The 26,600-nt window shown below is 43.8% G+C and overlaps 1 protein-coding gene across 1 annotated transcript in view; it reads left to right on the top strand.

Annotated features, from left to right (window-relative positions):
- Window positions 1-26,600, top strand: part of LOC148540545 (TRPM8 channel-associated factor homolog) — a 72,006-nt gene that overhangs the window by 23,467 nt on the left and 21,939 nt on the right. Inside the window, exons 2-4 of the mRNA XM_088444296.1 lie at window positions 18,898-19,519; window positions 20,006-20,949; window positions 21,485-21,579. Of these exons, the coding sequence (XP_088300422.1) occupies window positions 18,903-19,519; window positions 20,006-20,949; window positions 21,485-21,579 (1,656 nt within the window). The 5' untranslated portion in view covers window positions 18,898-18,902. The remainder of the gene's footprint in view (window positions 1-18,897; window positions 19,520-20,005; window positions 20,950-21,484; window positions 21,580-26,600) is intronic.

Here is a 26,600-nt window from a genome sequence, read left to right as displayed (position 1 = left end):
GTAGATGATGAAGTTAAACTAGGGAATGTAAACCACAAACAAAAGTTTGATAACCTTAATAGACAGGATAGGGAATCTGTCAACTCTTTGTAAGTATCATTCAATAGTAAATGGGGCTCTGTTGTGCTCCAAGATGCAGTGGCTTATGACCATGAGATTGAAAAACAATTAAGTTATCCATTGACCTATAGAAGAGTGTCCAGTAATCCAACAATGAGAATTTAGAAGGAGGTTGACCAACTGATTGTGATGGTGCTCACGAACAGTCAGATTGTTAAAACTTTGGGTAAATTTCCGATCTGTCCAATTTTGTACACTCTTCCAAAGGTCTATAAAACTTTGGTTGATCCTCCTGGGCACCCGATTATCTCAGCCCGGGAGTCTGTTTTGCAGCCATTGGCAAAACTGGTTGATTTTTATTTGCAGTCATGTGTTAAACAGATTGATAGCTACATCAAGGATACTAGCAGTTTTATTAAAGGTATAAAAATATGAATTGATTTACCTGAGGATTGTTTATTAATAACGTTGAATGTTTGCTTGCTTTACACCATAATACCACATGGTGAGGGTGTAGAAGCGGTATGTCATTCATTAATTGAGGAGCCCTACACGGTCCACCCACTGATGTTGTGGTGTCTTTACTTCAAAAGGTAGTAGAGTTTAATCATTTTCTGTATCAAGCTAATTTTTATATACAACTGACTGGAACAACCATGGGATCCAATTTGGCAACTGCACACACCAATATATATATGGATCACTATGAGAGATGTCACATCATGGCACATTATGGGCATAACATAATTTATTATATACGTTTTATTGACAATATTTTTATTGTTTGGTGCAATGATGAAGTCTGCTTCTATGAGATGTTGAATGCTCACAATGGGCTGGACAGTCCAATATGATGTAACGGTTCTGTAAATCTGCTGCAGAATTTTTTTTGGGTATTATGGACTTTAAGAAGGATGGGAGGTTGGCACACATACTTTTTCGCAAACCCACTGACCATAATACCCTCCTTCTGGCAACAAGCCATCACCCAAATGCACTGAAAAATAGCCTACCAGTCTCCCAATTTTGGAGAGTGCTGAGGAACAATTCCAAAGTGGATATGGCTGAGGTGAAGATTGAGGAAATCAAACGGAGGTTCCAGACACAGGGCTACAAGACTGGAATTATTATGCAATGCCTCACCAGGGTAAGAGAAATAGAGAAAAGCAGAGTGCAGACACTTAGTATAAAAATATAGATGAAGATAAAAAATTAGTTTTAATTTCACACATTAAAACTGATAATATTACATACATGAATAGAAATAAAATATAGCAGGAGATTTATATATTATACTAATTTCAACAATAAAATTATATTAGAGTCACATAAGGTCATTGCATATAAATGGTCAATATTATTACCAACAAAGGAGCGAGTCTGTATAAGCTGGAGTCCTTAAGTTCTGCCCTCCATAGGAGGACTCCTAAAATAATTATCCCAATGGTAATTGAGTATCCCAATAGATTAGGCTGGTTAGGTGGCAAATCAGTGAGCCATTAGGCTAAAAATCTAATAGAAGTTGTAACTGCAAGTGCATAGTCAACTCTTACCATATGTGGAGTCGTGCAGTGGAATGATGTTACCACAAGATGATATTCTGGGTGTGGTGGATGTAAGCCACCATTCTCCGCCTCTGTTGTTATGGCTCACGTGCAGACGGAGCCGTGGCTGGTGGTATACTATGGTGGTCTAGGTGAGCCATGTGGAAGTCCCGCTCCGGACCTGATGTCACAACTGACTCAGGATGATCTACTGCGGAGCTGAAAGCTGAGGTCTGGGGTTGAGGAAGAAATCAGAGGTGCGGGGCCTGGATGTACAACTTCATCCACAAGTATCGGATGTTGGCGAGACCTGACCAAAGGCACGGAGTCTAATCTGCTGGGAGGTGTTCACCAGTGACCCTTCCAAGCGGGATATGGGTTTATGCTGCACCCAGCAAGCAGGTCATGGCCCTTTGGTTAGTTATCCGATACAGGTGGGAAATGGAGGGAGATAACACTGATAAGGCCCAAGCGAGTGTACTTCTGAAAGAAGCAACAGCGAGGATTCTGAATTATGTTGTACAGAGTACACTGGCAAGGTATCAGATGCACCACTGGCACAGGAGATTGACACTGTAATTGTACTTGAAGGAGGTACAGAGTACGCGGGCAAGGTATCCAGATGCACCGTTGGCACAGGAGTGACACTGTGGTTATATTTGAAGTATATACAGAGTACACTGGCAATGTATCAGATGCACCACTGGCACAGGGGAGTGACACTGTGGTTGTACTCAGAGGATGTACAGATTACGCAGGCAAGGTATCCAGATGCACCGCTGGCACAGGAGAGTGACTAGAAATGACTGGTGAGTAGAGCAGTAAGGGAACCTGGAACGAAATGACGGCAAGCAAACACTAGTAGTAACGACATTATACAGGCAACTTCCTGTTGTCCAGAGCCCAGTAATATACCCCAAGGTAGGAGACCATTGGAGGACAGCATCAGCTGACAATAACCAGGCTACCATTGGATGAAGGGTCAGTAAGGTGATGAAGACTGTCATGGCTGTGCCCATGACAGCAACCTCGGTAACCAAGTCATGGAGCAGCACATGGATGTACCAGTGCACCTAAGGCATAATCCTCAGTGCGTCACTAATCGCTGCACCTGAAGTCTGACCACATGGGAAGTCGGCACTGTGGTGAGTACTGGCTGATTCTAGGCCAAAACTTGACAGTACTGCCCCTTGCATGGTGGACTCCAGACACCCACAAGGCTTTCAGGAAATCTTTTTTGAAAAGCTCTAACAAGTTGAGGAGCATGGACGTCAGAGGCCTTAATAGATGCTCGTTCTTCAGGTCCGTATCCTTTCCAGTCAATAAGATACTGAAGGCACTTAGATCGATGTCGACAATCAAGGATTCTCTCAGTCTCAAACTCGACACCCTGTTGAGTTTGCACTTGAGGTGTTTTAGGTGAAGAATGTTGAAATTTATTAAGAATCAAAGGACGTAACAGAGAGATATGGAAGGTATTTTAGATATTCAGCTGGGGTGAAAGTTCTAGTTTACACACCACAGGGTTTATTACCTTGAGAAAGTGGTATGGTCCAATGAAACGTGGGGCGAACTTCATGCTTGGCACTTTTAAACTAATGTTCTTAGATGATAACCATACCCTATCTCCGACTCTCAGAAGGGAAACCGCAAGACGTTTCCTATCAGCAAATTTTTTGTAACTGCTTGAGGCTTTCTTCAAGGAACAATTAATATTTTTCCATAAGTCTGTAAATGAGTCTACCAAGTTAGTTACGACTGGAACTTCCATGGATGGTAATTCTCGAAAATCAGGCACTCTTGGATGTTTACCATAGACTGCAAAAAATGGAGTGGAATCAGAAGAAGAATGATATCTGAAGTTATGCAAAAACTCCTCCAAAGGTAAAATATTGAGCCAGTCATCCTGTGAAGAGGATACAAAAAGTCTGATAAATATTTCCAGCTCTTGATTCACCCTCTCTGTTTGACCATTCGTTTGTGGGTGATAGGCGGAAGAGAACTTTAACTTAATTCTACAGGACGCACACAGTGCTCTCCAAAACTTGGCTATGAATTGTACCCCTCAATTGGAAAATATCTCTTTGGTCAAACCATGTAGCCTGAAGATATCCTGGATGAATTTCTTTGCCAATTGTGGAGCAGAAAGAAGACTGACTAGGGCAATAAAATGGGCCCTCTTTGAGAATCGATCGACAACCACTCAAATGGTGTTATATCCTTTGGATGGTGGTAATTCTGTAATAAAATCCATAGAGAGGTGTGTCCATGGAGCAACTGGAATAGGCAAAGGACGTAATGGGTCCACGACTTTATTGCGAGTGACTTAATGCTGAGCACACTTGACACAGGACATGATGAACTCTTGAATGTCTTTATTCATGGTAGGCCACCAGTAATATCGCTGCAAAAATTTGTAAGTCTTAAGAATGCCTGAATGTCCAGAAAAAAGGGAGGCATGGGCCCATGTCAGTAAGCTTTTATGCAGTTGTGGAGCAACAAGGATTTTGCCTGGTGGGGGAGACAGGAGTTGAGTGGGAGCAAAGATGACAGGGTCCAGGATTGGGCGAAATTGAGGTTGATCCTCTTCCTCTTGTGCAGATAGAAAAGACCGAGACAGGGCATCAGCTTTCTTGTTCAGGACTCCAGGGTGGAACTGAAGCTTGGTCAAACCTAGAGAAGAAGAGGATACAACGAGCTTGTCTGGCGTTTAAATAGATGAGCTGTCTGGGAGGTATACCAAATTTTTATGATCTGTAACAATGGTGACAGGGAATCTTGCACCCTCTAGAAGGTGTCGCCACTCTTCTAATGCCAAGCGCAAAGCTAGTAACAGATGGCATAATTTTCCTCAGCCAGAGAAAATGTTCCCAAGAAGATCCCACATGGGTGAGTCTTCTTATCCTCAGCAGTTTGAGACAGCACAGCTCCCACCCCCACCGAAGAGGCAACAACTTCCAGAATGGAGTTTTTCAAGTTGTGGTTGGCGAAGGATTGGTGCCATGGAGAATGCGGTTTTTAGATTTTGAAACACCATTACTGCCGAAGGGGACCAACGGGAAGGATTGGTACCCTTCTTAGTGTGAGCTGTGATGGGAGCAACTAGAGTGGAGAAGTTCTAAATAAATGGTCTATAATAATTAGAAGACCCTAAGAATCGCTGGGTAGCTTTCAGGGAGTTAGGTTGAGGCCAGTCCCGGATGGCACTCAGTTTGTCTGGATCCATGTGTAGAGAATCTCCAGAGATGATGTGCCCCAGAAATGGCACGGAGGATTGCTCGAAGAGACATTTGGAAATCTTTCCATACAGACAGTGGTCAGGAAGATGGGATAAAACCTCCCGTACATGAAATCGGTGTGACTGCAGATCCTTGAAGATAATTAAAATGTCATCTAGATAGACCACAATGAACCTGTAAAGGATGTCCCTGAAACTTTATTTCATGTAACCTTGGAACACCGCTGGTGCGTTACATAACCCAAAAGGCATTACCAAGTATTCAAAGTAGCCATCTTGGGTGTTGAATGCGGTTTTACACTCATCCCCCGCCTTGATGCGGATTACGTTGTAGACCCTGCGAAGATCCAATTTTGTGAAAAAGTGAGCTTCAGGAACCTTGTCGAAAAGTTCTAAAATGAGTGGCAGCGGGTATCGGTTCTTGATTGTAATTAGATTAAGTCCACGAGTAATCTATGCAGGGTCTGAGTCCACCGTCCTTCTTCTCAACAAAGAGGAATCCAGCCCCAGCAGAGGATGGTCTATACCCTTTGGCTTCTTTAATGTAGGCGGACATGGCTGCTGTTTCCAGGACTGAAAGAGGGTAAATTCAGCCACGAGGAGGCATTTTCCCAGGAATGAGATCAATTCCACAGTCCCAAGAGCGATAAGGAGGTAATTTATCCACAGTCTGTTCATTAAAAACATCAGCAAAATCCTGATATGGTTCTGGCAGATGAGCATCTAGGAGGACTTTCAATTGATCTGGAGTAGGAGTCTTAAAAGCAGGTCCAGTAGAAACTTGATGGGTACATACAGGAAGCACACGGGACAGACATTGATGAAAACAGTCCAGACCCCAAGCAAGGATTTGCATATTAGACCAATTCAGTATAGGGTTATGACTTTTAAGCCAAGGCAGACCTAAATCTAGTTTGTAAGAAGTTTTATGTAGGAATAAGAATTCTAACATTTCTTGATGGAGGCATCCTACTCGGAGGAACAGAAGAAATGGAATCTCCCAGAATGACATTGCTGTCTACCCTTGATAGGGTCAGCTTGCTAGGTGGAGGAGTGACTGGTATACCCAGGGTACATGTCAGGGATTCTGAAATAACATTTCCAGCAGCTTTGGAATCCACCAAGACTTTCAACTCTTTTGGCCTCGATTTGTGGGAAAGGGACACCGATAACAGACTATCCATTAAATGGGATGGCTTAATCACTACCCCCAACTGGACACTCCCAGAATTAGTTAGGGTCTCGCATTTCCCGCAAGAAGAGGGCAATTCTTGAGAAAGTGGTCCGGAGCTGCACAGTAGAGGAGGAGCTTGTTCTGGAACCGATGGGTTTGCTCAGCCGTGGTTAGCCAGGATTTATTAACCTGCATAGGTTCTTCTTTACTCATTGCCGGAAAAGAGGAATGTGCATCTAATAATAACCGATCCCTAAAACGATCCTCTCATCCTCTACTAGCCAATCGTTCTCTATGGCGTAAGTCAATCTTAATGCACAGAGAGATTACTTTGGAGAAGAACTTTGGAAGATCCCGAAAGGCTAACTCATCTTTCATCTTTTCTGAAAGACCATGTAAAAAGGCAGCCTTGAGGGTCTCTTCGTTACATTTTAATTCAGAAGAAATGGTTTGAAATTGGACCACGTACTGTCCCACAGTACAGGTCCCTTGTTGGACTCGAAGGAGGTCAGAAGAAGCCGAGGCAGTGTGGCCCTGCTCGTCAAAGATTCTCTTGAAAGAGGAAATAAAGTTCTCATAGTTAGACACTAGAGGATCTACTCATTGCCATAATGGGGAGACCCAATCCAAAGCGGTTCCAGTCAGCAGTGAAATAATATAAGCCACTTTTGACCTAGATATCGGGAAATTCTGTGGCAGGCATTCAAACTGAATCTCACATTGGCTGATTAAACCATGGCAACATCTTGGGTTTCCATCAAAGCGTTCAAAGCGTTCAGGGGACGGCATCTGTAGTTTAGCTCTGTGTCACTAGAACTGGAGGATAGACTGGAGGATTCGAAGGAGCAGACATGGTGGGTGGAGGAAGTGATGTGGCCAAGGTTGATTGGAAGGAAAGTAGTTGTCCAGAGAGCTTTTGTAAATATTGAGCCACTTGATGTTGCGCTGTCTCCTGATTATCCATGTGAGAGGTGAGATCTTGCAACACCCCTGCGCTCTGGGATCCTGAAGTTTCCATTGGGCCTGTACAAACTGTTACGATTGACTCAGGAGGATCTCTTCCTGAGGAGCTGAAAGCTGAGGTCTGGGGTTGAGGAAGAAATTGGAGGCGAGGGGCCTGAATGTACAACCTCCTCATCCACAAGTATCGGATGTTGGCGAGACCGAACCAAAGATGCGGAGTCTAACCTGCTGGGAGGTGTTCACCAGTGACCCCTCCAAGATATAGGTTTAAGCTGCACCCAGCAAGCAGGTCATGGCCCTTTGGTCAGCTATCCGATACAGGTGGGAAATGGAGGGAGATAACACCGATAAGGCCCAAGCGAGTGTACCTCTGAAAGAAGCACTAGCGAGGATTCTGAATGATGATGTACTGAGTACGCGAGCAAGTTATCAGATGCACCGCTGGCACAGGAGGGTGACACTGTAATTGGACTCAGAGGTACAGAATATGTGGGCAAGGTATCCAGACACTCTGCTGGCACAGGAGAGCGACATTGTGGTTGTACTGATGCATTTCACCATGGCTCCTCCCACGGCTTCGTCAGAGGTATATGCTGCTTGTTTCAGAGGATTGAAATTTAAATTAAACTGATTTAATTAGGATGACTATCAGGTAGATATACAGTATTTCAGCTGTAGCCAAATAGGTCATTTGTATCCAAAGCGTAAGAATAAGAAACAGAGGCTCTGATTTAGAGCCGGACGCTCTGACAGAGCGCTCGCACTGAATCAGGGCGTCTTTTTTTTTTTATGCGAGCGGCCAGGATGATGGTTGCAATGGTCAAGACCATCGCGACCATCGGGCTTGCGACGAGACCCTTGTGGTAGGGTCTCATGGCCGCAAGCCCCAGAGAGCTTTCGGCTCTGTTAGAGCCAAAAGCTCTCCCACTGACATCACTTGGGATGTCAGTGGAGCCGCCCCAGACGGTAGGCGTTCTCTTGGGAATGCCTCCATCTGGGCAGCCACCCCCCCGGCCCGCCCACCAAAGGGGGCGTGCTGTCACTCAACATCGACAGCACGCCCCCTTTGGTGCGAGACCCGGAGCGACAGATTGCCCGTCGCTATCCTGGTCTCGCGCATGCGCACGACGGAGCCGGCTCCGTCGTGCGCTTGCACTCTGGGCCACCATCGACCCGGTTGCGAGCGATCAGCGCTCGCGACCGGGTCTGAATCAGGCCCATATATCGCAACAATGTCTAATATCAAAATGATCTGCTGTTAAAAATAGAAGGCAATATAACATAGAGGGAAATGCACCAATCATTAAAATAAATTTAAAGAATATATACTATAACAAATTAATCATATACTGTTTTCAAAAATAACTTATTGTTGTCATGAGTTATAAGAGGCTGTGTTAATAGGGCATCTTTTATATTGAAAAAATAATATGAACAGTAATCATAAGTAATACTAGAATAAAAAAAAATTATATATATATATTTGGGCAGCACAGACAGTGTAATGGTTAGCATTACTGCCTCAAAGTACTGAGGTCATGAGTTCGATGCCCGCCTTGGCCCTAACTGTGTGGAGTTTTTATATTCTCCCTGTGCGTGCGTGGGTTTCCTCCGGGTACTCCGGTTTCCTCCCACACTCCAAAAATATACTGGTAGGCTAATTGGCTCCCAACAAAATTAACCCTAGTGTGTGAGCATGTGGTAGGGAATATAGATTGTAAGCTCCACTGGGGCAGGGACTATTGTGAATGCCCAAATATTCTCTGTAAAGCACTGCGGAATGTGTGTGCACTATATAAATAACTGTTAATAAATAATAATATATATATGTATTAGGGGTGTGCACCGGCCACTTTTCGTGTTTTGGATCTGGATCTTTCTTCGTGTTTTGGATCTGGATTGGTTTTGCCAAAACCACCCTTCCGTGTTTTGGGTTCTGGGTTTTGTGTTTTGGATCTGTATTTTTTTTTTTTAAAACAAGCATAAAAACAGCTAAAATCACAGAATTTGTGGGTTTTTCTGCTCCTATGCTATTATTAACCTCAATAACCTTAATTTCCACTCATTTCCAGTCTATTCTGAACACCTCACACCTCACAATAGTGTTTTTATATCCAAAAGGTTGCAGCGAGGTAGCTGGATGACTATGCTAAGCGACACGAGTGGGCGGCACAAACACATGGTCCATCTAGGAGTGACACTGCAGTGGCAGACAGGATGGCAGTTTGAAAAACTAGGCCCCAAACAGTACATAATGCAAAGAAAAAAAAGAGGTGCAAGATGGAATTGTCCTTGGGCCCTCCCACCCACCCTTATGTTGTATAAACAGGACATGCACACTTTAACAAACCAATCATTACAGCGCCAGGGTCTGCCACACGACTGTGGCTGAAATGATTGGTTCGTTTGGGCCCCCACAAAACAAGCTGGCAATTAATCTGTCCCTGCACAAACTGGCTCTACGGAGGCAAGATGTCGTCCTCATCCTCCTCATCCACCGATTCCTCACCCTCTTCAGTGTTGTGTACATCCTCATCCTCACAGAGTATTAATTCGCCCCCGCTGGAATCCACAACCACAGGTCCCTCTGTACGTTCTGGAGGCTGGTCTCCCTGGAAGAGTTGAAAATTTATTTTTATGAACATCATCTTCTCCACATTTTGTGGAAGCAACCTCCTACGCCTTTCACTGACAAGGTTCCCGGCTGCACTAAACACTCTTTCGGAGTACACACTGGAGGGGGGGGCAACTCATGTAAAATAGAGCCAGTTTGTACAGGGGCCTCCAAATTGCCTCTTTTTCCTGCCAGTACATGTACGGACTGTCTGACATGCCTACTTGGATGCTGTCACCGATGTAATCCTTTAACAGACAGACGCACGCTTGTCGCTGCTGCTTTGAGGATGCAGGTGCGGCTACAGCCCACACAATTCACAAAGACAGAAAAAAAGAGAGTTTTTTATTTTTTGTGGAGCGCACTTTGAGGGTTACACCACCCTTTAACAGACAGACGCACGCTTTTCGCTGCTGCTTTGTGGATGCAGGTGCGGCTACTGCGCATACATTTCACACACAAACACAGAAAAAAAGAAGATTATTTTATTTTGGTTGGAGCGCACTTTGGGGGTTACACCACCCTTTAACAGACAGACGCACGCATGTCACTGCTGCTTTGAGGATGGAGGTGCGGCTACAGCCCACACATTTCACAAAGACAGGAAAAAAAAATTTTTTTTTATTGTTTGTGGAGCGCACTTTGAGGGTTACACCACCCTTTACCAGACAGACGCACGCTTGTCGCTGCTGCTTTGAGGATGCAGCTGCGGCTACTGCGCATACATTTCACACACGAACACAGAAAAAAAGAAGATTATTTTATTTTGGTTGGAGTGCACTTTGGGGGTTACACCACCCTTTAACAGACAGATGCACGCTTGTCGCTGCTGCTTTGAGGATGCAGGTGCGGCTGCAGCCCGCACATTTCACAAAGACAGAAAAAAAAGAAGAATTTTTTATTTTTTGTGGAGCGCACTTTCAGGGTTACACCACCCTTTAACAGACAGATGCACGCTTGTCGCTGCTGCTTTGAGGATGCAGGTGCGACTACAGCCCACACAATTCACAAAGACAGAAAAAAAAAGAATAATATTTTTATTGTTTGTGGAGCGCACTTTGAGGGTTACACCACCCTTTAACAGACAGACGCACGCTTGTTGCTGCTGCTTTGAGGACAGTATCATATGCAGTGACAGTAGACTTGTCAGAAATTGTTGGCACGTCCATCAGTCCAGACCAGATGTCCAAACCGGCCCTTGACTTATGACACAGGTGCACGCTTGGCACTGCTACTGTGTTGATGCACGTGTGGCTACATCGCACACAAGTCACAAACAGAGAAAAAATATTGTTTTTGATTTTTTGGAGCACTTTGGGGGTTACACCACCCTTTAACAGACTTATGGGACACAGGCGCATGCTTGGCGCTGCTCCTTTGTTGATGCATGTGCAGCTACAGTGCACACAATTCACAAAGACAGAAAAAAAAATAATTTTTTATTTTTTGTGGAGCGCACTTTGAAGGTTACACCACCCTTTAACAGACAGACGCATGCTTGTCACTGCTGCTTTGAGAATGCAGGTGTGGCTACTGTGCATACATTTCACACACAAACACAGAAAAAAAGATTATTTTATTTTGGTTGGAGCGCACTTTGAGGGTTACACCACCCTTTAACAGACAGACGCACGCTTGTCGCTGCTACTTTGAGGATGCAGGTGCGGCTACAGCCCACACATTTCACAAAGACAGGAAAAAAAAGAAGAAATTTTTATTTTTTGTGGAGCGCACTTTGGGGGTTACACCACCCTTTAACAGACAGACGCACACTTGTCGCTGCTGCTTTGAGGATGCAGGTGCAGCTACAGCCCACACAATTCACACAGACAGAAAAAAAATTAATTTTTTTATTGTTTGTGGAGCACACTTTCAGGGTTACACCACCCTTTAACAGACAGACAGACGCACGCTTGTCGCTGCTGCTTTGAGGATGCAGGTGCGGCTGCAGCCCACACATTTCACAAAGACAGAAAAAAAAGAAGAATTTTTTATTGTTTGTGGAGCGCACTTTGGGGGTTACACTACCCTTTAACAGACAGACGCACGCTTGTCGCTGCTGCTTTGAGGATGCAGGTGCGGCTACAGCCCACACAATTCACAAAGAGAGAAAAAATTTTTTTTTTTATTGTTTGTGGAGCGCACTTTGAGGGTTACACCACCCTTTACCAGACAGACGCATGCTTGTCGCTGCTGCTTTGAGGATGCAGCTGCGGCTACTGCGCATACATTTCACACACGAACACAGAAAAAAAGAAGATTATTTTATTTTGGTTGGAGTGCACTTTGGGGGTTACACCACCCTTTAACAGACAGATGCACGCTTGTCGCTGCTGCTTTGAGGATGCAGGTGCGGCTGCAGCCCGCACATTTCACAAAGACAGAAAAAAAAGAAGAATTTTTTATTTTTTGTGGAGCGCACTTTCAGGGTTACACCACCCTTTAACAGACAGACGCACGCTTGTCGCTGCTGCTTTGAGGATGCAGGTGCGACTACAGCCCACACATTTCACAAAGACAGAAAAAAAAGAAGAATTTTTTATTTTTTGTGGAGCGCACTTTCAGGGTTACACCACCCTTTAACAGACAGATGCACGCTTGTCGCTGCTGCTTTGAGGATGCAGGTGCGACTACAGCCCACACAATTCACAAAGACAGAAAAAAAAAGAATAATATTTTTATTGTTTGTGGAGCGCACTTTGAGGGTTACACCACCCTTTAACAGACAGACGCACGCTTGTTGCTGCTGCTTTGAGGACAGTATCATATGCAGTGACAGTAGACTTGTCAGAAATTGTTGGCACGTCCATCAGTCTGGACCAGATGTCCAAACCGGCCCTTGACTTATGACACAGGCGCACGCTTGGCACTGCTACTGTGTTGATGCACGTGTGGCTACATCGCACACAAGTCACAAACAGAGAAAAAATATTGTTTTTGATTTTTTGGAGCACTTTGGGGGTTACACTACCCTTTAACAGACTTATGGGACACAGGCGCATGCTTGGCGCTGCTCCTTTGTTGATGCATGTGCAGCTACAGTGCACACCATTCACAAAGACAGAAAAAAAGAAGAATTTTTTATTTTTTGTGGAGCGCACTTTGAAGGTTACACCACCCTTTAACAGACAGACGCATGCTTGTCGCTGCTGCTTTGAGAATGCAGGTGCGGCTACTGCGCATACATTTCACACACAAACACAGAAAAAAAGATTATTTTATTTTGGTTGGAGCGCACTTTGAGGGTTACACCACCCTTTAACAGACAGACGCACGCTTGTCGCTGCTACTTTGAGGATGCAGGTGCGACTACAGCCCACACATTTCACAAAGACAGGAAAAAAAAGAAGAAATTTTTATTTTTTGTGGAGCGCACTTTGGGGGTTACACCACCCTTTAACAGACAGACGCACACTTGTCGCTGCTGCTTTGAGGATGCAGGTGCAGCTACAGCCCACACAATTCACACAGACAGAAAAAAAAAGAATTTTTTTATTGTTTGTGGAGCACACTTTCAGGGTTACACCACCCTTTAACAGACAGGCGCACGCTTGACGCTGCTGCTTTGAGGATGCAAGTGGAATCTAGACAGGATTTGGAACCGGGGACACACTACCTCCATCAATTGTCTAAATCCCACTGCACTAATGGCGGATACCGGACGCACGTCTAACACCAACATAGCAGTCAAGGCCTCAGTTATACGTTTTGCTTCAGGATGACTGCTGTCGTACTTCATCCTCCTCGCTAGGGACTGTTGGAGGGTCAATTGTTTAGTAAAAGTAGTGGTGTTCCTACTTCCTCTCTGGGATGATGAATAACTCCCAGCAGCAGCAACAGCACTAGGAGGAAATGGTTCTTGATCTTTCCCTATTTTATTTTTATCGGAGAAAGTTTGGTCCTCCATTTATGTTATATTGATATATACGTGCGGCTAAGGCGCACACAAACACAGAAAATTATTTTATATTTTTGTTGGAGACTAGTGCACTTTGTGGGTTACACCACCCTTTAAGAAATGAGCCAGCCGGCCCTTTACTTATGGGACACAGGCGCACGCTTGGCGCTGCTCCTTTGTTGATGCACGTTCAGCCACAGTGCACACAATTCACAAACACAGAAAATATTTTTTTATTTTGTTTGGAGTGCCCTTTGGGGGGTTACAGCACCCTTTAATGGACAAGCCAGCCGGCCCTTTACTAATGGGACACAGGCGCACGCTTGGCGCTGCTCCTTTGTTGATGCACGTGCAGCCACAGTGCACACAATTCACAAACACAGAAAATATTTTTTATTTTGTTTGGAGTGCACTTTGGGGGTTACAGCACCCTTTAATTGTCAAGCCAGCCGGCCCTTTACTTATGACACAGGCGCACGCTTGGCACTACTTTGTTGATGCACGTGCGGCTACAGTGCACACAATTCACAAACACAGAAAAAATATATTTTTTGTTTGCACTTGGGGGGAGCACCCCTGATGGACAGAGCACTCTCTGGACAACACTACAGCACCCCTTTACCACTGGGACACTGCACAGGACTTTGGAGTGGACACAGCCCCTATGGACAACTGACTGCACAACACAGTCCAGCCAGCCCCTATGGACTTTGGATGAGTGGACACAGCCCCTATGGACAACTGACTGCACAGCGCAGCACAGCACAACACTACACTACACTACACAGCCCAGCCAGCCCTAACTCCCACCCTCCCTCTTCACTGTCCACAGCCGAGTGAGAAAATGATGACGTTTTGCCTTGATTTCAGATCCGAGTCAGGCGGGAAAAGTCGAGCCTGACTGGGATCGGCCTCGGATCGGGGGGGTTCGGATTTCAGAAATCCGAACCCGTTCACCCCTAATATGTATATATACATACACTTTTTAGAAGAAAAATCAATTAGATTAAACCCACTGTGAGACTACATACAGTCAAATGTATCTCCAAACTGATGTCGACATTATGAAGATAGGTGGGAAAATAAAGAAATAATAAAAATGAATTAGTGAAATAAACCCACTGACTGTGTTGCATGGATGAGAGCAAGTCACAAAGTAGAATTTAGTTCTTTACTCTCATTGAGACCCTCTGGATGAAGAGAGCTGAGCCTAAACATCCAGAGGATCTCTTGTTTACACAGTTTCTGGAATCTCAACCCTCCTTTCACATTGGGGGGTATCGATTCCTGTCAATTTTAAGCAATCCAGATTCACCCCATGAACATCATTAAAGTGTCTAGAGACACTATGGGGCATATCCAATTGGGCGCGAGGTTTAGCGAGGTAAAAACCTTGCGGCCAATTCAGAAATACCGCGGGTATGCGCGCTCCCGATACCCGCGGTATTCAATTCCAAAAATACTGGTCGCGGGGTTTTAAGTTCTGAAACACGCGCGGCGCATATTTATTACTGAAAAAAAATGCCACTTACCTTACCGGGGGTCTCCAGTAGTTTCCGCAGCTCCCGTCGGCCTCCCCTCTCTCTTCTTACTGGAGAGGGGGCTGCTGGGAGTCCCAGGGGCTGGAGGGAGTAGCAAGGGCTGCTGGGAGATGTATTTCTCCCAGCGCCCATTCCGGGGGCCACACTAGCACTGCGGGGGCACAGTGACAGTGGAACACACACACACTTATACACACATACACCACACACACTGACATACTCACCACTGCTGCAGTAGAGCTGGCTGCCGACGCTAATTGGATACTTCCAATTGCTTAATTAGTCCTCGGGGGGGGGGGCACTGCGGGGGTGTCAGAGCAAGTGTCGGTGATTTAACCGAAAATCAACAATTTTAGTAAAAATCACGCTTGCTCAGTAGGTGCGTGGAAAAAAACCTCCTGACGCGTGTTTAATAAAAAAACATGCACCTAATAGAATAGCAAATAACCCGCACCTGCAGGAAAAAGCTCGCAGGTGCGTTTTTTTTGCTAGTCTCTCAGCCTATTGAATATGCCCCTATGTTTTTGGTATTTATTAATAATGTTCCGACAATGTTCCATGAAGCGAAGTTTCAAGGACCTTGTTGTCCGACCAACGTAAACTTACAATCATATTTTAGCATATACAGTATATAGTAAATTTAGAGTCACAATTGATGAACATTTCAATCTCATGTTGTCTATCTTCATCAATACAATATATCGACTTAGTGTTATTAGAAACATAACGACAAGTTGTGCACCTGGATTTACCACATTTAAAAAAACCTTTGGGTCTGTTTGGTAACCAATTGTTTATAGATGAATTTGGTTTTTCTATAGGTCTCACAAAACTGGCTGCCAGCCATGTTTTAAGGGACTTGTTCTTTTTATAAATAACTAAAGGCTTGTAATACACTCCTTCTGGCAATAAGCCATCACCCAAATGCACTGAAAAATAGCCTACCAGAGTGCTGAGGAACAATTCCAAAGTGGATATGGCACTGCAGGGCAGGGGGTGCTGTTTTGGCCTGTCAATTTTCCTGTTTATCATTCTCTATTGTAGCTTCCTCTTCTTTTATCCTCAGCATCTCCTGGCCTCCCATATCTCTTCCCTGGCCCTTCCCTATGAGGCCATGGCCCTTTTTTTTAAGCGCAGAATCTTATGTCCCTATTTAAAAATGTTGGAGGGGGGGGGGGGCACCAATGCTCTATCTGGCACAGGCCACCAAAAAGTCTAGTTACGGCTCTGTGGCTGAAATGTAGATTGAGGTAATCAAACGGAGGCTCCAGACATAGGGCTACAAGACTGGAATTATTAAGCAATGCCTCACCAGGGTAAGGGAGTTATTTCAGGGTATGAACATTATCTGGGAGAATGATGCTTGGTATCAAGGGATCGATTAAAAAATACTTGATGAAACCAAATGGGTGCTACTGCTGTTTAGGGTGTACTACCTGCAGGGCACTCATTACTGGTCACTCCTTCCTGCATCTGCGCACTGAAACACTGAACCACACTGAACCACCGTCTAACATGCCATATGGACCACATTATATATTTTTTGCAGTGCCCATGTGGCCTAATGTATGTGGGAAAGGCGATTAGTACTTTTTGTGATACAGCATTGGTGCGATATATGCTTGGTGTATGCTAAAACCAATGCACACAAACTTGTTGCAGTACATTTTCTATGGATGGGACATCAAGTTTCGGCCTTCAAATATATGTTGATAGATTGTATACCCCCTTTGAAGAGAGGTGAGGACAGTGGTTTGCTTCTCTTAAAGTGGGAGTCAAAATGGATACATAGATTATACTCATTGAGGCCCCTTGGGCCCACTGTGTCCATTAATTTGACCCTTGGCCGGAACACTGATTTTGATGGTTGTTGCTATTATTACATTCATATATTTTTTCATTATATATAATATTATTCTTTCATAATATATTTTTGCCCATAGATGTCTTACCTTTGTTATGCTACTTTGTGGCTTGGCCCTCCTTGAACATGAAATTGTTGAGCAGGTGATACTCATTCAACTTTGGGGTTAATATATATATATATATTTGTTGTTATAAGATTTAATGTTTACTATTGCCCTCTTAATACAATGCCTTATGAGTCACTATAGATATGGTTTTTCTTGGCTTTTGCAATTTTTATATCTGCATATATTGTTCTCTTTATATAAGTTAGTTGACGCTGGTGGAACGCATGTGACACCTCCAGGATTGCGGTGGAATGTAAACTGAAAATGGGTCACGATCAATATTAAGTCCAATATCGGCTCTGTATTTACTATTTGAGTTAAACATATGGCACTTTTTTCACCTAACACTGGCCACTTTGTATGTTCAGTACAATATATGATATACCATTACTAACTGTGAAACTTAAAAATGTCACTGAAGGCCAGAGTAACTTCCATTTACTCCATCGGGTGAAGATTCTGGTTGCGATGTAATGCAACCCGGAAGTTGTGACTAGACATGCCAGAATACAGTATGTTCTATTAGATCTAGTGTTCTCATTGTGAATTATGTGTTATACTGATATTGGACACTTTACCAACTTATGTATTAAGTGCAAGAAGCCATATTTGGTAGTATATTTAGTTACTTTATATTTGTGATGTCCTTTCCGATCTCCGTGAGCCAGGGAGATAGGACCAATTTGCTTGGTAATTGACATAGGTATTTCAGTAAGCACTGGGTACTATGGTGTACACTTCTGCTCTTGTCTTGTCATGGGATATGTCCTGATGAATGTCACTCTCTGTGACCAAAACATCAACCTGTACTAATGATTTTATCCTTGGGAGAAATAAATTCAACTCTCTATCGCCAAGTTTCTAAAGAGTGCACTCTGTTTTCTATAATATGGATGTTATATAAGTTACTCATTAAGAAACATTGGGTTAACACCACAGACAGCTGGATACCATCTATTTTGTGTGTGCCAACCTATCTTTTTGGATTATATAAATATATATATATATATTTTTTTTTTATTGAAGTAAATACACCGTTGATAAATTAGCAAAACAGAGACATATTAATCAAGCTTAGTAAACATCATGTTTAATGATAAATTATATAAAATAGACAAAACATAGCGCACCCATAGGACCCTACTCTGCACACAAAACATCAAGTCAGACCAGAAATACAAATAAAATAGAAGAGACTTTAGAGAACAGTTAAGTACCGGATATACAATATAAAAGGCATATATGTAGCTCAAGGCTTGAATATGAAACAGGGAGATATACAATATTCGAGTATGAGTACAAAAGATATACTCAATTAAAAAAAAGAAAGAAAAAGAGTGTCTGGCACTCACCCATCAGGAAAAACAAGGTAGGGATCACCCAAAAGAATTTGAGTCTCATACTACTAGGTCATGCGCATACTATGATAAATCTAGTATTACATTGATGTTGGTAAGGTTGCGATAAAACTTTCTTAAATATCAAAAAAGGAAGAGACATTCCTCTCCTTGTCAACCAACGCCTCCTCCCAATCCATGCAAAAAATGAACCTGAGTTTTTCCCTTTACAGTTGAAAATTGATGGGGGTTTGGTGTATCCACTCTTGGTGTATCCACCAGGGTCATGTAAGCCCCGAAATGTTAGTCTATTTATGTGATGCATTATCATAAAGATTTGAAGCCTCTGAGTGCTGCTGTTCTTTGTTCCTCTCTCTCTCACGCTCTCTCTCTATATATATGTCAATATATTGTATTTAGCATTGTATGATAGTTTGGTTGCACCACCTGTATGTAGGATGACATGTTTATAAGCCAGGCATGTAATTTATGATTTCATTAATCTCTCATTTCCTTTTATCCTATCACTTACTATTTTATTTTTGTTATTTTCAGGAAATATGGCAGCAAATGAAGATTACTGCTCTCTTGTTCATGGTCTCTCTAGTCTGGATTTATCTGGAAGCAATGTGCCTTGCAAACTGCTCCTGACTGGTGACAATGCATTCCCAGTGCTTGTGAGTCCTGAAAAGCATGTCCTCATTGCCGCCTCTAAGTACGGGAAGGGCCGGGTAGTGGTCATGTCCCACGAATCATATTTGAGTCAACCACAACTAATGACTTTCCTGAAGAATGCAATATCCTGGCTGACACCATCCCCAGAAGCAGTAATTGGTGTTGATAGCAGCCTAAGTCTCCTTGCACAGACCCTCTCTACCTCTGGGCACAAGGTTGAGATGATGACTGGTCTGAAAAAAGATGTAGGAGTAATCTGTACAGCTGGTTATAACGACAGTCAGGCACAGGAGATTGTCTCTTTTTTGAAGGAGGGTGGAGGTCTGCTTATTGGAGCCCAAGCTTGGCAGTGGTCCTATAACCACAAAGAAGATAATGTTTTGTACCAATTTCCTGGCAACAAAATTACATCTGTCGCTGGGGTGTATTTTACCAGCAATTATGGAGAAAAAGGAAACTTTAATGTTAGTGATAAAATGCCATGGAGTCCATTCTACAATGAGTAAGTAGCACAGTTTATAATGTACTTATGTCCAATGCAATAAAGCTATTAATGTCATCATTCTAAATAAAAATAACTCTACCATGAAAACATGTATATGGTTCAGAAAACTACTAAATTTAAAACCTTCATTTCATATGATAAAATGATGGCAAAATTTATAATAAAAAAACAAAACATATATATATATATATATGTGTGTGTGTGTGTGTGTGTGTTTTACTTATTTAGACAACTGGAGCGATTATGCACCAATCATGCCACCTGAATATAGTTGTGCTGTTTAATGGTAGCACAGTGTAGTATGAGAAGTCAGTGCATTTGGACAACACTCTTCACCAGGCAGCATCAAATATCAATTATATGTCAACTTATGTTATCTTAGGTAGAATCAAAGGTTACACGTATCTCTCCTGAAGATGTATTGACTATGTATTGGTGATTTTTTTACAGTGCTGATGTTTGTAACTATGTTCTTTTCTACAGTGTGGATTTCTCAGTAGACTTAAAGCTTCTTCTGCAAGGCATTACCAATCTGGACATCAGTGGTCAGTGTGTTCCCTCAGAACTTCTGCTGCATGGACCTTTGACTTTTCCGCTTGGGATGACCAATGATTATAAATGCTTTATTGGAGCTGCCTACTATGGCAGAGGCCGGGTTGTTGTGGAGTCTCATGAAGCCTATTTGTCTAAACCTGAGCTTAAGACCTTCACTGTGAATACTATTTCGTGGCTAGACATGGGTAGAAAGGGCAAGATTGGGGTTAATAAGGAACTGGGAGGTCTCTTACATATTTTGCAAAATGAAGGACTATCTTGTGTAGCATCAAACTTGGTTCCTGGCCTCAGTGTATATTGCTGTAAGTCTTACAGTGACAGGGAGGCAGAACAAATCCAGCAGTTTGTGGCAGAAGGAGGAGGTCTGCTCATTGCTGGCCATTCCTGGTACTGGTCCTACTCCAATCCAGATGTACTTTCTCAATACCCAGGAAATAAAATTCTCAACAAGTTTGGGATTACCATTCTGCCGAGGACGATTGGAGGAGGAATTTATAAGGCTGTGGATCCTCAGGCAGCTACTAACACATATCGTTTCTCCAGAGCAATTTACCAGCTTCTGAGTGACCTGAGGAGTGGAACAGAACTGAAGCCCCCTCTGAGCTCTTGGTTGTCAAAACTCAGACAAGATGTCTCATGTATTATGAAGCTGCCAGCCAGCCCTCTCATATCATTGCTACAGCAAGAGCTGGTGCACCTTGTACAGGGATGCAGTATACCAAACATTAAGGATAAGTGTCAAGTGAAAAGCTGCTCAAAAGAGGCTTTCATGATGTGCCTGGCCCAAGACGTCAGCTGTCTGGATCTTCTGGATGACAGTGTTGATTTGCATAAATCCCCTGTCACAGTGCAGATTGATGCAACAAATCTGGGTATAGTGTATTTTTTAAATATTTGAAGAACAATCTAAAAGATCTATGAATAACAGCATAAAACCATATTTCTATGTTATGACTAATGGGGCCCATACACTGGAACTGCGACAACGACCTGATCTATGGATCCACAAACCAAAACCTATAATCCACGAATATTGATGATTGGCGATCTGTCGGCTGATTAGAGAAATTCAACATGTTTAAAATTCGGGTCTGAATCGAGATTTTTCAACATGTTGAATATCACCGATTCCCCAGCCTTGACGTCGGCAAATGGGGCACAGCAGCAATCTGTTGCAGATGTATGGGCCCCTTAAGTTAGATCACTTTAGGTCATTTGTTTCAGAGGACACAAAACACTACAGTCCACAAGTGCAGTACTATTACAAATACATGTCTTCATGTATGTTATACAACTTCCCATAGAATTCTGTTCTGGTACAGAGAAAGCTACATTAGAAATCATTTAATCGTGTTGGTTGTTCAGAGTGATTATTGAGAAATATAGTGACACCGATACTTTGCCCAGGTGGTGATGCATGGAGAAGTACTGGACTCTACCGTCCTCCCAGGACAACAGCAACACTTGTGTTTCCAGCTTCCGCTATGGGGAAAGGTCTCCAGGTAATCTTCCGAAGTACTCATCTGTTCTTTTGCATTTTCTCTTAAGGTGTGTTGCATGCCATGAGGGGGGTGTTTCCGTTTCTTATAATGGTTTGGATCGTTGCTCTCTTTAATAATTGATACCTCCAAGGGCATTTTAAGAGAGGATTGGGCCCATGTGCAGACTCAGTGCGGGCCCCATCCTCTCTCTGGTGGTGCTTCAGTGCAGTAGATTCTGGCTTAGTGCTAGAATCTACTGCGCATGCGTGGGTCTCCAGGAAAATTTTCTCCACTATTTTCCTAGTAATTTTTGATGTGCTACAGAGCAGCACTGGTTACTATGGACAGATAAGTATAAGACTATATGGTGCAGGGTGTGCGGTGTGGCCCGTGTACCCCGCCCACCCTGCAGCCATTATAAATACGTGCCTGGATACCTCTGATCTGCCCCTCTTTAGAAGAAACAGTTGACTTTATGGCCCATACAATATCTCTCTGTACTCTTTTATCTCTATATCTGTCTGTATTCTCTCTTATAAACAGTGTCATATGTAATTCTGTAAATTGTATGTTTTGTGCTATTTTTGATCTGAATAATGAGCAGTGTGCCATGTTAGTTTGTTCACCAAGGCCTGCTGAGACACAGCCATGTTGGCAAATATGGTGGAAAGTGTGCAGGTATTTAATTACTACATTTTAAATGTTGGGAGGTATAGGTAAAGGAGATACAAATGAAAAACAGCACTGAGTTAGTGGGACAAGCAGTCCCCCAGGATAGCTGCAGGAGTGTTTTCAGGTTTACCAAATATCAGTTTAATTGTACTCACAGATCACACACAAACAATTAACAATAGGCTATAATGGAATCCCAATAAAGTAGTGCATTTTATTTTGTTCCACTAGGTAACTAAAACTATTTCACATTTCATGTACAAAATAGTGGCTAGAAAGCTAGAATAATTTTAATATAAGATGCTAAAAAAATGATTTGAATGGGAATAGATATAAGTAAGATTGAAGATATCAATTACTACTATAAAGCCCTTTCTTTACATGAATTATGTATTTAAGTTACTACATTAAAAACGGGTGTGGATTGATATGTCTGCATTAAGAAAAGTTAGGCAGTCAATAGGTCGACACCAAAAGGTCGACAGTCAGAAGGACGACACGGGTTAATGGGTCAACAGATAATTGGTTAAGAATGACTTAGGTCAACAGGGTTAAAAGATCGACATTCAAATGGTTGACACAAGAAAGAATGTTTTTTTAGCCTCACCCTTATCCTAAAAATCATGAAAAACAAGTGTCGACCTTTTTTTGTCGACCATTTGAATTTCGACCTTTTAACCCTGTTGCCCTAAGTCACTGTTGACAAATTAACTGTCCACCTTTTAACCTGGTCGATGGTCTACCTTTTTAGTGTAGTCCTACCATCCGGATACCCTAAAAACATGTAAAATTATTTCCAGAAAACCATTAAGTGTTTAGCTAGATATAACACTCATTGTAATCATTTACACAGTGTACAGTGTTCTGATAAAGTATTTACACATTGGGCCTGATTCTAAGTTGGACGCAAACTGCACGCAATGCAGAATGTTCACGTAGTTGAGCGATCATTTGCTACTGTGCATGCGCACAAAATTCTGACAACGCACAAAATTCTGAAAACCCAGACGGCGTGTGAGTTACTCTGAGTGTAAGCTCAAAGGTGCTATTGCGATCGGCTCAGACGGTATCAGAAATCGAGCAGCAATCCCATTGATGTTTCTGGGCAGTGACTGGGAGTTGGCCTGAAGTAAATGCAAAAAATGTCAGTCTAATGGGAGTGTAATGGAAGTGTCACTGGCGTGTCAGTGAAATCAGCTGAGTTGGCCGTGTTCATAAGGAGAAACTGCACCTGCAGTAAGGCTAGTGCAAGTGTTAGTGGTGCACTGAAATGTGCACCAATGGTGGCATGTCAAGAGTCACTGGTCGGTGTGTTACAGAAAGTGGGCATCTCAGTGTTATTTGAACAGATTCGTTATGAGTTACCGCCGGCCGCATGGTTCAAATCCTGGCAGCGGCAGCCCGACACAGGTGGAAATCCCGAACGTCGGAATCGTAAGTATAAACTAACCTATTCTAACCCCTAACCCTAACCCTCCCTTCGGGGTGCCTAACCCTATCCTACCCCCCAAGTGCTTAAACCTAACCCCCCCTTCCCCGCCACCTAAACCTAAGACCCACAGGGGGGGTGCCTAACCCTAACCTCCCTCCCGGGGGTGCCTAACCCTAAACCCCCCTTCCCCTAGCCTGACCCTAACCTCCTGGGGGGTGCCTATCCCTAAGTCCCCCCCGGGAGCCCTAAACCTAACCCCCCCCCCCCGCGGCTGTCCGCGTCCGGCATCCCTTCGATCGGGATGCCGGTCTCCGGTCTCCCGGCCTAGCCCGACATTTCCTCTGTTCCTTCACAGGAAAGGAGAGGGGAAATATCTCCTCCCCAGTGGAGGAACCCAGATATTATGTGGCCATACACTGTTACATATCTCACAGTGTATGGCCACAATATATCATGGGTTCAAGCTTTTATTTATTTTTTATTTTATATGACAGTGTATGCCCAACATTATGATGAGGCGATATCTAGTCTTATCTACTTATCGCAGGAACATACACTTTTCAAATTTGAATTCACTATGACCCACATTCAGTTAAACAGTCTTTTATTTTGTATCATGATCAAAAAGTAGTAATAATTTTTGCATCCATTATGCGATTAATACATCTATATCTGCCCCATAATCTAGGATTTAGTAATGAAATTTGTTACCTAAAAGAGATACATTTCTACTTTATATTATGATACTTCTGCCAATATAGGTTCACTACATCACTTCCCACAATTTCATTATCCATTGATGGCACAACTATCTCCTCTAGCCCCAAAGTGCGCTGTCTTGGAGTTATCCTAGACTCCTCCTCCTTTAAACCACACATCCAGCACCTCTCGCATTCCTGCTGTTTCCACCTAAAAAATATCTCCATGATTAGACCTTTCCTCACCCAGGATGCCACTAAAACCCTCATCCACTCACTGGTCATCTAAAAATTGGACTACTGTAACCTTCTCCTAGCTGGCCTCCCAGTCTCCCACCTCTCTCCACTACAATCTGTTCTCAATGCTGCTGCTCAGCTCATCTTCCTCTCCAGACGTTCTACATCTGCTTCCCCTCTCCTGCAAGTCCTACACTGGCTCCCCTTCCCCTTCAGATGCCAATTCAAGGTTCTTACACTCGCCTACAAAGCCCTCACTAAATCCTCTCCCGCATACATTTCTGACCTTCTCTCCCTTCACACTCCTGCCCGTCCACTTCGCTCAACAAATGCATGCCGCCTCTCTTGCCAACTGATTACTTCCTCCCACTCCCGCATCCAAGATTTTGCCCGTACTGCTCCCTACCTTTGGAATGTTCTCCCTCTCCCCATCAGACTCTCCACCTCTGACTGCCAACTCCCGGCTGCTTATTGTGAGTGCTTTAATCGCTATTGCAGCAATTTATATAAATCGTGTCCTTGTCCTGAACTGTAATGTACTGTAAGTTACTTGTCTCTTGTTCACGTATTAGTTCAATGTACTATGTAAGGCGCTACGGAACACTTGTGGCGCCATATAATAAATAAAGGATAATAATAATATGTATCAGCACAACTGCTAAACAGTTATAAGAACAGCAAGATATAATTAGCAATAGTATTAATATCACTTCTGAGTAATCCAGGACATCTATTTATATCTGCAGAAGTAATAAATAAAAGCACAGTTCAGCAATAAACATAAAGTTGGTACACCTAAAAATATACGCAAATTTATAAACTCCATTGTCTACGAACATCTCTAATATAGAAGGTATAATTAGACAATTGAGTTATCAATTAATAATGATAACTGTTTATTTATTATAAGTCACTGCTAGGTAAATTTGTGGTGTCCATCTTAGCAGAGTCGGCTCTAGGCATAGGCAAACTAAGCAATGCCTTGGGCCAGCAGAGGTTGGGGCAGGCACTGAGGCACGGAGCACCTGCTGCCGGCTGTTGCATCTGCTACTGCTGCTGCGCAGTGGCCACTGTTTGCTGCTACCGGGCCTGGCAGCTGCAAACAGTGAGTGGGCAGGCAGCGACGGAAAAGTCAGCGGTGGTTGCAGGGGCAGGGCACCTGGATGGCGGGGCTCTATTAGTGGTTAGGCGGCCATGATCGAATGGGCAGCAGCTGCAGCAGACAGCTCACAGCCAGTAATGGCAGGCTGCCGCTGCGGGAGCAAGCAGGTCCAGGGACGCTGCAGCAGACTTTACACAAAGGGGGAAATGGGCACTGGGCATCAACAAAAATTACTGCTTGTCTCTGGTGGAGGGCTGCTGCGCATGCCCAGCTGCAGCAGCTCCTTCTCCCATGGGCCTTTGTGGAGTCCAGCAGGCTGACCACTGCAGCCTGCCAGTGCCACCCCCACAAAGCACAGTGAGGAGGATTCAGCAGGAGCTGCAAAACAGCAGGGGTGGACACCAGGGGCGTATCAATAATGGGTGCAGGGTGTGCGGGGAACACGGCCCCTGGATCCAGGGGGGTCCCACACCGCACACCCTGCACCCATAATATTGCTTACCTCTCCGGAGTCCCACGTCGGCGCGGGGGTCCGGTGCTGTAAAACGACTGGAAAATGGCCGCGGTGTCCATTTTCCCGTTGTTTGTGCATGCGCAGTACAGGGAAAATGGCCGCCGCCACCTGTGCATACATTATAGACTCAGGGCACACTAATGCCCAGAGTCTATAAATCTGGCACTGACCGGGCACAGCATCGTGCGCCGCCGGGCGGAGAGGAGGGGGCCCGTGTCGGAGACTGCACACGTGCCCCCTCCTCTCTAGAAACACCCCTGGTGGACACACAGGCAGCCGGCCAGCCAGTTTTAAAAAGTAAGTGACTGTGTTATAAAAATGTTTTGATTAAAGTCAGCTAAGCATGTAGTGAGGGGTGCTGAGCTGACTGCTGTGAGGGGTGCTGTG

This window comes from Taudactylus pleione, unplaced genomic scaffold (genome assembly GCF_031769625.1).
Source record: "Taudactylus pleione unplaced genomic scaffold, aTauple2 ptg000019l, whole genome shotgun sequence".
In the NCBI taxonomy this organism is placed as follows: Eukaryota; Metazoa; Chordata; class Amphibia; order Anura; family Myobatrachidae; genus Taudactylus; species Taudactylus pleione.
The sequence above is the reverse complement of the archived record's forward strand: the minus strand, read 5'-3'. Positions and strand labels throughout refer to the sequence as shown.